Source organism: Belonocnema kinseyi, chromosome 3 (genome assembly GCF_010883055.1).
Source record: "Belonocnema kinseyi isolate 2016_QV_RU_SX_M_011 chromosome 3, B_treatae_v1, whole genome shotgun sequence".
Lineage (NCBI taxonomy): Eukaryota > Metazoa > Arthropoda > Insecta > Hymenoptera > Cynipidae > Belonocnema > Belonocnema kinseyi.
Window position 1 is genome coordinate 45,310,121 of NC_046659.1, and position 12,046 is coordinate 45,322,166.

Below are 12,046 nucleotides of genomic sequence, written 5' to 3' on the forward strand. Positions count from 1 at the left end.
ATATTTTTGTTCTTTACTGCAGACTATACAAAATATGTTTATTTCATTTATTCGTTTCATTAAAAGCTTTGAACTATAAAAAATTAAAGTGCCATTAAAGACTACTAATATATTTTGTTTTCAACGATATGTTAAAAATATTTTTCAATAAAGGAAAGTTAATTTATCTTTTTATAAAATTCCAGCAGAAGATGCTCGATTATTGCAATACGATCTACATTGTACAATTATATAGTTTCACTTTCTATGTACATTTTTTTTACTTTTGTTAAGATGCCCTTTTGTAAAACCCCGCGATTATTCAATATTTTGTATGTACAAATGAATCCTTTCGTGGGGTGAATTCTTCACAATTGTGTTACTCATCACAGTCAAAGCCAGTAAGAATAATAAATACAATATTACAAATATATTGTAAAGATTTTCTGTGCTCGTTGCCATGGAACGATATAAAAATGAAAAAAAAACTTAAATTAGAATTAAGTTTTTTTTTAAGTTTTCATTCATTGAGAAATGTAACTTTGCGCGTCCAGTGTCGTTCTTTTAATTTTATTAGTATGTGCACATTTCAAAGATGTGAGTTAGGCAATTGAAAATAAAGAGTAGTTTCATAATAAACTCAAAATATCATAAAGCCTGCGAAAATGAAAACAAAATGTTTAAATCTACTATTTTTCAGATGTTCACAAATTAGGCAATAACGTAATCTTCATTATGATTACCTTGAAGCCCTGCAAACCATGATTGTTGACTTTTGAAACTAACTAACCCCTCATTGCTGAACTAAAAAAACTCAAAACCTAGGTAAGATTTCGAAAGACCCCCCCCCCCTCTCTCTCTTTCTCTGGATACGAAAATAAATCTGAAAAATTATTTAATTCTGTATTATAATAAATCAATTTACACTGCAAACTTTCTACTACAGCAGCAGACGCGGCAACGCTTGTCAATGGAAAAAATCATCCTGTTTATTAAAATATTTCAGTATCACTACCTGCGTCAAAAAGCGCAAAAGAAAGCATTAATCGACGAAATTTACTCGAAAATCATAAATAAACAATATTGGATTATACAAAATAAATTTTTAACAAGCTTTATATGTTTGTGTCCATAATAAAGACAATAGTAATGTTATTCTACTTTCGTGAATATCCACGGTTCACTTTTTCCAAAATCAGCAGTGATACTGAAATATGCATATAACAGTAATTCTTGAGTAGCCGTTAATTATAAGAAACTGCTCACGGTGTAAATAAACTCTATCACTGTAACAGATCAACAAATTACAAGTTGTTCTTCTTTTGTATTAATTTGGGACTTACGTTCCGGTAATTAATTTAGAAAACTACACCCATCTTCCACCGCTTGTGCTGCGTCAGGTGGTTCACTTACATCGTTAGAACTGCTGGACTCTTCTTCTATAAGAGTTCTAACAGCAAGCACAGTCTCCTCATCTTTCGATTCATCGTTCATCCTAGTTTTCTCCTTTTTACTAGTGTCTTCGCTCTTATCAGTTATTTCAGCGGGACTAAGTGCGTCATTTTCCGGTGAGTTATTACTCGACTTCAGTTCATCCGAAAGCTTTGTAACCATTTTCACAAGTTCTTCTACAGCCTTGCAAGTCGCAACCGTTGGATCAGCGTGATGATCTTCAAATATCTCCTCTGAAATATTCTTCTCAACTGGAGGCGTTTCATCGGAAATCATTTCTATTTCCACACTGGATGATCCATTCGTTACCGTAGGTGCGATGTTCTCCAACATCTCTGCAATAAAAGGAGAGTTTGCTTCGATGAGATCTTTAAGTGGAGTCTCGTTTGGATCCGGAAGATCATCCACGTCATCGTCAGTCTTAATTCCGTTGTCCTCGATGTGCTGTAAGTGATAGATGTACTGTTCCTGGAACTTTCCAAAGTGATCGTTGGGTATAGCAACAGGTTTCAAGACATCCTTATTAGTTTTTGGGTCATATTCGGCCTTCATAAGGAGCGAGTATCCCACTGACTTTTCATAATCTCGGGTGCGTACATCGTCAGCCTGAACGGATTTATCTTCCTTAAAAGGCTTGTCATCTCCAACGGCTTGTTCGAACGTAACTTTTTTCCTGAAGAGTGTCAGGTTCCTGTAACAATTTAGCTGATCTGCTTCCAGATTGCTGGCCTCCAGTATAGTATCCTCCGATTTATCTTCATCTTCGCCTTCCGATTCCGAAGCCGAATCTCGAATACACTTCATCTCAAGATCAACGTCTGGATTTTTCGTCGGAAGCAAATCAACCTTTGTTCTTTCTGAGTTTGCGTTGCGCTCAGCAGGCTGATGTTTCTTCCAACTTTGATATTCCCTAACGACTCTATCATTAATCTGAGCTAATCTGCATATCGCTTTCCGCATAACCTGTTGGAATTGTCTCATCTTCAAAGATGCATTCCTGCGCGAGTTACGTTGAGTCTCGTCTGACGATACGGAAAGAATTGTGCTGAACTTCTTCCTGAGAGTTTGAAGTGCAAGGTCGATGTCTTGCTTTTGATCAAGAATCAACTGTTCAAAAGATTTGTCCCTCATTTCGCTCAACTCGGCGTCTTGTTTATCTTGCTGCGTTTTACTCTTCTCAGGGGATTTACTGGCTTCAGCGATTACTTCTATAGCCTCATCGGAATCGCTGTCTAGATCGATAATTTTTGGGGCTCCGAAACCAGTGTCAGATCGATTTTGGGATCTCGATTGGGGTAAGTGCACTCTAGCACGCTTTTGCTGGGGAGGTACCTGAGGTGAAGGTTTCGGGTGAGGTTTAGGTTGAGGTATCGACACCATTGGTCGATTCGGACGTTTATGTACTAACATTGGCCTTGGTGCTTGAGATAATTGACCTATTGGGGTTAATCTTCGCACTTGAACTGGCTTAAGCAGATTTGCTGTCGGAATTGGATTAATTTTAGTATTATTTGTATAAACGAGAGGAGGTGGTTTGACTCGCTGGAGTGGAGGCGGAGGTGGTCCAAAAGGTAGTGCAGTTTCCCCTTCGGTCATAGTTTGTTCGCAGGCAAGCATTGCTGGAAGTAAATCGTTATCACCACCAAGAAGTGAGCTCTCATCGTCTGATGTATTATTTACAGATCCGTTAGTGTGGATCGACGGGAAAGCACCGCTTTTCCGCGTTCGGCGTCTCTTTGCTTGCGGAATTTCACTGAGTACAGGATTATAGGTCTCGTCGTCCTCGTCCTCGGAGCAGGAACCAGTTCTTCGTCGCTTACGCTTCCTTTTGCGAACGCAACACCGAGCCTCGTCCAAGCTCATCTTTTCGTCGATTTGAGCTGCCGTCATTGACTTGTCGTTTTGAAGAATTCTAAACATTAACAAAATTGATAAATTAACGACTTTATTGTCAATAGCAAGGGCTACGTTTCAATTTTAGGGTTGATTTGAAAGCTGTTACAATTATATTTTATTATCAGAAATGAAATAAAAGTCTCTTCTAATTTCGTTTACAGAAATAGAACGGAAGTCTTTAGAACTTTCATCTATTTCTTAAAGCAAATATCAAAAAGATTTCTTTTCTCCTCAAGTACGAATTTTCCTCGATTTGAGAATCCTCTTTATCCCACTATCATATTGTTGTAGTTTCCCTTTAATCAACCACTTTTGTCTTTTCTTTTTAACTGCATCTCTCCAGTACTTTAGTCCATTCTAATAGAACTCTCAAGCAACTTAATATCAAGAACTATTATTATAAATTTCAGGGTAAGATTTCAAACCAGACTTTTTGTTGATAGCTACTTTACACTTAAATGATTAAAAACCAACTTCGTTTCATTTTATGATGCACTAATAGATAAAGTAAAATGTCCTTATGAGAATAATTATTTTTGGATTGAAAAAAGATATGATAGAATATCGGATTTCAATTCAAACTCAAACTTATTATTTTCAAACTTATTATTTTTGTAGATAGGCCGTTTCATTTAAGTCCCGTACCAAAGCGGTTTAACCTACTGTACTATGATTTTATTTGAGAAGCCCGTTCAAAGAGAGGCCTATACCTACGAATCCTCCTCGCTGCTAAAGTATCATTTAAGTTCTTGAGCATGAGTTTATCGTCGGGCGACTCTACTCCATTGGGTAAGGAGCTGATAAAATTGTTTGCATCAGTGTAGACATATAATTACTTTATGAATCTAGGCGCAGCCAGCGATAACCTGCGGCTGCATCTGACTCTACGCGAATCCAGACGGTTTTCCGACTGTCGAGTTTCGAATCTAGGTGCTCGATGTACCTAGAGTTATACAATTCTCCGTAACATAAAGTTGATGAAGGTAACAAAGTAAGTTACCGAGCGTTACCGAGAATGCAAGAATTTATCAAGAATTTACCAGAATTTACCAGTTTAAGGTGGGTTCCGAACCACCAAGAGCAACAGCCTTAAGTACTTAGAGAAAACCTTTTTCTCTAGAGGTACCGGTCCCACGACTCTCCGGAGATGAACAACTCCCTTGCTAGGCTAGTGTTCACCGCATGGGCTACCGAGACTCTTCTAGAGTGTGAGACGGGAATCGAACCCGCAAGCCCAAGGAGTGGGTCCAAAGCCTACGCTTTAGCCCCCACGACCATCGTCCCACTACTAGTTTTATATAAGTAAGCTCCACATTTTTCAGAATAGAATCGTATTGCTGTGATTTATCTGTTATATAATGCTCACAGCAACAGGATATACCAGGATATCCCATTCGACCACTAGTTATCTCCCAGGTTGTTCCAGAAATAACCAGTCGGATCTTCCACAAGGCGGAAATTGGGACATCCCCATGACATCCTGGATGTCTATGGGACGTTTGCTTTAGGACATGTTGCTAAAATACCCTTTTATAATATTACCTTTTGAAATAAAATTCTGCGTCTAATAAACCCAAGTTGAATGCAAAAAAAGTTAAACAAAATTCTCCATAGAAACAAAATGAAATCAATTATATTTTGACCAATATTATTGGGAACTCAGGGCCAGTATGGACCTCCTGACAGCTAATGTGGTGCAGTCAAGATGATCTCTAATGGCGCTGAGTAGAAATGAAACCCCCCCCCCATAAATTTTTTCCTGGATCCGCCACTGTCAACCGTTAGGCTGCCAAAGCGAATCTAGCGTTATTCAGTCAGTCGGTTTTGTGAAAAACAACCCAATTTTTGGCTCTGATAGGCTAGCCGGCACACGATTAGGGCCCATAAACACTGACTAGATGATGAGGACAATTGCATTTTTGTAGTGCTCACTTTTCATTTTTTATATTTTTTAAACATTTTTGTTTTGTTCTTAATGTGCAAGAAAATATTTTATTTATGTACTTAGAATAAGGTTTGGTCCTGACGGACTAGCCTGCACCTGTTTAAGGCCAGAAAAGGCCATCTGGATTGAACGGTCTAGACAATGCCCTGACTGGAACCTAGTCTAGCCCGATAATTTTCTACACGGAAGACAACACTATGTAGAATTTCGTTAGAAATAATAACTTTCATTCCAATATGAGTAAAACTCTTTTATTATTCATAATTATAGTGTAGTTATGTAAGAAATATAGTGTTATCTCATTGCTGTAACTTATTTGAAAAGGTAAAAAACCTAAATTCTCAAAAACAAAATCGTTTGAGAACTTACCGATAAGTTCTTGGCGTTCCTAATGTAAGTTACCGCCTTTCGAACTCTAGATGTACCCGGACTATCGAGTCTACACAGTCATCCTCGGGCTCAAATTTTCCGCTTGGCATTAGTTAAAATGTAGTGAATACACAACCTAGTCGTTCTTCGCAAATGGACAACCTATCCAATTGCTAGCTGAACTCGAGATTGTTAAACGTTCGCGACTATTCCCGAGACGAAATTTACAGCGCATGGAAAAAAATAATAGAAAGAGGTGCGGTGTTAAAACGAAAAATGTTTTTATTAACCCTTAATTGGCACCCTGGGTCCAATGGACCCGACAGTTTTTTGCGCTCGATTTAATTGTACTAAATTTTGAAAAAAGAACCAAATGTCGACATCTGCGGTTAGTTGACATCACTAACTGTAATGAAAGTCGGTTAGTACATTGCGGCAAGCGCCAGTGTATGTTGAGCAGTCATTCAAAGTAGACGTCTCGAAAACACCGGATTTCGTGTTTTTTGATTAATTTGCCAAGTAAGTGTATCATCTTATATGAAATAATTTTTTTTCTTGCGGTTATGTCATAGATTTTTCTCATATATAGATGCCTTACAATTTGTCAAGCTCACTTGGTCAAGTCAATGTTGCACCATAGGTTGGAAACTGCCACTATCCGCAAGGACATTCACTTTGCAATATCTGCAATGTTCAATGAAAATGTAGATGTTAATTTGGAAAACGATCCTCAACTTGTTCTCTTAGAAAAGAAAGTTAGATGCGGAATATGCACAGAAAAAAAAGACAGAAAAACAAGAATCGCTTATGCCTTTTGCCGTGTCCCTATGTACCTTTATGCTCAAAATGTGTAGCCGATGAGTAACTTTTATATTATAAAATATTAGTGTTGTATCAATTTTGCAAATCGACGCAATAAATACTTATAAGCTTTTTAAGGGGCAAAATTTGTCAAGTGTAACCGCCCAAAAACCTGTTGTCTCCGATTACCTTGATTCCCCTAAGGGAACGCCTCTAGTACGACTGGTTTTCAGTATACAGGAGGTCGAATTTTTAACCTTTTACCGCGCACGCTGATACTCAATTAAACATAACTTCTACAAAAGTTATCCAAATTAACTTTTTATGGAAACGTTTTTTCATCAGATTTACGCCGAAGGCAATTGTTTTAAATACAAAAAATTATTTGAGCTTCATTTTTTAATTTTAAACTATTGTTGAGTTTTTCTCCAAGCGTGGTCGTTAATTTTATTTCCAAAATTATGTTTTTAAAAAACTGAACTTTTTCCCTCTAAAATGAGTCATGGTCGAAAGTGGGGCGAAGGAAATTGGTGGAAATATATAACACTTCTTGCGCGCCTTCTGCGCCACGAGGGCCCATGCTTCAAATTCAGAATAAATTATATTCAGATAAATTAAAAAAAAAATTTTTTTCTGAATGTACGGTTTTTAGTCGACTACAAATAATCTACTACAAACTGCATTTTTTAACCAAATAATTATTATCGTTATAAATTATTTTACGGATAATAATTTTTATTATTTATTGGACGAGTGAAATCCACTTTTATGTCAATACTTAATTTTTGAGACTTTAGAGAGAATTTGAAAAACCCGCAGAAAAAATTAGTACACATATTTGACCACTAGATGTATGTCTTGGATACCTTTCTCGCAACAAAACTCATTGTCAGTTATTATAATTGCCAGTTATTTTTCGATCAGAAATGGCTTTTATGCGATTTAGCTTCGGCTTATTTCGACGTCATAATACTGCAGGTTTGTTCTTTCCCGTATATTATTTATTCTCATTTACCTTTTGTATTATTCAAAATAGAAATAGTATTACTTGAATACTCGCATTGTTATTCAGTGCCTTAACTTAGCTTTTTCTTCTGCTTCATTTTCAATCATGCCAAGAACAACCAGCTTGGGTCGTCGTTGTTACAATCCTTTTTCTAAGGAAAATCACCAGCGTGATCCGTGCAGTTTAAGAACAATTTCTGCAACTCTTCAAAAAAAGTATCCCAATATACCCATCGTTGCGAAACTGTGTAAATTGCAGAAAAAAAATGTTTCAATTTGCATTGCTATCCCCTTTGTATTCTCATACTGATCCAACAATTGAAGATGCTTGAGTGATCAACGGTAAATCACCTCATATTCTCGAAAATGATATTTTAAGGGAAGATGATGATATCTTTTTCGATCCTTTGACATCCAAGATTGAAAAATCTAAATCTGATTGTTCTGATAAAAATCATTACGCCGGAATGGAGGTTCTTGAACGTAAAAAAAAAGTTTTTACGTTTCAGTGAAAAAAGATGATGGCTCCTGTGAGCACGTTCAAAAAAAGTTAATTCTGTGCAATCTTTCTGAATTGTATGCGAATTTTAAGGCTCAGCATCCTAAAGTTAAAATTTGCTTATCAAAATTCTCTCAGCTTAGACCCCGAAATCGCATACTTCCTGGAGCCAGTGGTACGCATACTGTTTGTGTTTGTGTCCAGCATGAAAACGTCAATATAATGCTAGAAGCTGTAGATTTAAAATAACCAACCTGCGAAAATTTTTCCCCCATTAAGACTTATCATGATGCTATGAACAGGATTATGTGTAGCGTTCCAACTTCAGAATGTTACTTGAATGAATGCACAGCGTGTCCTAGTATAAGCACACTTAAAGACTTTATAACATCAGTTCTCGCAAACCAATGTATTGACAGAGTAGAATTCCAGACTTGGCAACAAACTGACAGAAGTAAGTTACGCACGGAAATAACAGACGCAGAATATTTTGCTGAACAGATTTGCGACCGCTTGCTTAAACTTAAATCTCACTCTTGTTTAGCCAAACAGTCGTATTTTTTCAAAAACCTTAAGGACACACTGAAAGAAGGAGAATTTCTTACCCTTTGTGATTTCGCTGAAAACTATGCCTTTGTAGTCCAGAATGCAACTCAGACATTTCATTGGAACAATGATCAAGATACCATTTTTACAGTGGTAATTTATTATAAAGAGGACAACATTCTAAAGAACCGCAGTCTTGCTATGTTATCAGACTGTTTAACTTATGACACAATTGCTGCGTGAGAATTTCAAAAAATGATTACACACTATTTGAAAGAGAATTTTCAACCAAAAAATGATTTCTTTTACAGATGGAGCCGCCCAGCACTTTAAAAATAAATATAACTTCATCAATTTGCTCCACCATGAAATGGATTTTGGTATTCCAACCGAGTGGCATTTCCATGCAACGGCACACGGAAAAGGCCCTTCTGATGATATTGGGGGAAATTAAAAAAGACTCGCAGCGCGTGCTAGCCTACAAGCGTCATCTAAAGATTTGATTTTGACTTCTAATGCCTAGTATCAATGGGCAAAGAAAAATTTAGTTGAAACTTTAGCATTCTTTAGTCCCAAAGAAAATCACGCTATCACAGCTCCAGAACTTAAAAGTAGATTCGCATCAGCAAACACAGTGCCTGGTACACAAAAATATCACTCTTTAGTTCCCTCTGCAGAATTAACTCTCATGTTGAGAAAATATTCGTCATCATTAGAATGTGATGTTTTCCCAAAAAAAATGTGACGCAAAGAAGAAAGAGAAGAGCACCTACACTGTAATAAGCAAATTATTTGACTCAATTTTCGATGTGAGAGACGAGGGGACTCACACTAAAAAATCACCCCGAATTATAAATTAATTTTTATTTTTAATTCTGTACAAGCCAAAAATAACAGTTTTAAGAACAAATTATACAAAGTACAATTAAATAAGTTCCCAATGAACGGTACGTCGTGATCGCGGCGCCTAGCTGCATTGCGGCGCAGAAACCGCGTGCAAGAAGTGTTATATATCTCCACCAATTTCTTTACCCCACTTGCGGCCATGGCATTATTTTAAATGTTGTTTATGGCCATTTATAGTTCACACGATAAGCTGTTGTATCAGTGTTAAACTTATGAGGAATTTTAGCTTTACTACTAAATATAAGCAAAACATTCAAGTATTGACAATTGTATAATATGGTTAATATGTTGTGTAAATAAAACTAGGAATGAGGATTGACCAAAGTTGACGCCGAACGATTCTGCCTTTTGACCCACTTCATAAAATCTAACGGCAATAAGGATGTCGATTTAGAAATGTGATATTTAGTAAGTTTTAACCAGTACCGGGCTAAGGCGAATTGGAGCCTATGGCTGCAGCCTTTTTTGAAGCCCATTTTGCCCATACGGCTGGATCTTTGCTTATTTTGTCTATGAACGTAAGTAAATGAGTGTCATAAGTTTTTTTTTAAATTGAATTGTTTGAATAGTTTTTATTTCACATGTTTTAATTAACCTGAATTTTCCTTATATGTGAGTGATTTTTGGGCATTTTGTTAGATTAGATTGACTTTTACAGTGGAAATTTCATTTAATGAATTTTTGTAGAAATGTAGACATCACACGAAAGAAAAATCAAAAAGAAAATGCAAAGAAAACATTCAACGCGAAAAAAGAGTAAGAGAATGAAGGGTTTCCGTGTGACTAGTCAAAACATAATCAACAAACATAAACATAAAACCATAAACCTGCATCAAATTCCAAATTAAAAATTAAATTATATAAACAACTGGAAGTGTATTTAAAATGAAAGTGAAAGTCGAAAAATGAGAAGAATATAAATAACTAACAGGATATCGAATCTAATTGTTAGAAACAAATGATTAACATCGTGGTAATTTTGCTAGCAAAGTGCACTTGTAATTTTCAATTTTTTGATTTTATCGACACGATCATATTGGATCATGAAAATTTGTTATCTGGTATAATTTGTTTATTTTATAAACAAATGCATAGTTTACGCATTTATTGGCCGAAAATAATCGTTTTTCTCTTTTTTTTCTCTAATCGTCATCAAATTACATAAGTAGTGATATTCAGTGACGAAAAATAGTCAATCGATATTATTTATTTATTTTATAAACAAACTTTATAAAAAATGCATAGTTTGTCATTTACAGACAGAAAGTAATCCTTTTTCTTTCTGGTCGTCTTTAAATTCTATAAGTAATGATTATTGGTGGTGATGATGACTTCTCGTTCGATATTATTCGTTTATTTGATAGAAAAATGCATAGTTTTACTATTTATAGAAAATTTGGAAACTACTTCTTCTATAACATCACAAAACATTTCCCGTGATATAATTTGAAGACAATGATAAAAAAGACTACTTTCCTTTTATAATAACTAATAATATAATTTTAAGGTGATAAGAAAGAGAAAAGTTTAATTTATGCCTATAAATGACCAAACTATGCATTTATTTATAAAATTTACATAAAATAAAGAAATAATATTGAACAAGAAGTCTTCACATCAAAACATTACTACCTATATAATTTAAAGCCAATCAGAAAGAAAAACGATTTCTGTCTATAAATGGACAAACTACGCATTTCTTTTATAAAATAAACAAATAATATTAAATGATAATTATTCATAACTCAAGAATACCACCACTTATATAATTTTAAGGCGTTAAGAATGAAAAACAATTACTTTTTGTCCATAAATTTCCAAACTATGCATTTGTTCATAGAATTTGTTTTTAAAATATACAAATAATATCGAATGACAATTATTCATTACTTAACACCACCACTTATATAATTTGAAGGCGTCAAGAATGAAAAACAATTACTTTTTGCCCATAAATTGCCAAACGATGACTTTCTCTCCATAAATGAGCAACGTATTCATTTGTTTATAAAATTAACAAATAATATCAAATGACCAATCTTTACTATATAATCTAAATATAATATATATAATTTAAAGAAACTGAGAAATGAAATGGATTAATTTCGGCCAATATATACCTAAAGTATGCATTTCTTTATGAACTGAACAAATTATACCAGAAAATAAATTTTCATGATCAAATATGATATTATCGATAAAATTAAGCAATTTCAACTTATAAATATACATTGCAATAAGACGAATGTTCAATTTGAAGACGACTGTAAAATTACTACCTCCGATGATGGAAATTGTTCGATCGGTGTGGGACATACAAAATTTACATAAGGTGATAAGTTTACTTGGAGTGCTAAGACTACGAAAGTGTATGTAAATTTTGACGATGTGTGCTTTTCTATCGTAAGGGAGTGAGTCCGCGTGGACGAAAGCCGCACAATATTTGCAGGACGTAAATTTGGACAATTCGGGACTAGCAAGTGCAAGTCGTGCCAAACGGTAAGTTCCAGAGATGCCTGAACGACCACTTACCATTTGGTGTGCATTTCGCTTTCGCTTGTTCTTTTGTCATTAAATATATTTTAAGGTTCTTTTACAATTCTGGCCAACTTGAAAATGTATAAAAGGTTATTGTATAAAAATGCTAT

At 35.1% G+C, this 12,046-nt stretch overlaps 1 protein-coding gene across 1 annotated transcript in view; it reads right to left on the reverse strand.

The window, feature by feature from the left end:
* Window positions 1-869: 869 nt before the first annotated feature.
* Window positions 870-12,046, reverse strand: part of LOC117168943 — an 81,245-nt gene continuing 70,068 nt past the window's right edge. The window contains exon 5 of the mRNA XM_033354936.1: window positions 870-3,343. Within this exon, the coding sequence (XP_033210827.1) occupies window positions 1,333-3,343 (2,011 nt within the window). The 3' untranslated portion in view covers window positions 870-1,332. The remainder of the gene's footprint in view (window positions 3,344-12,046) is intronic.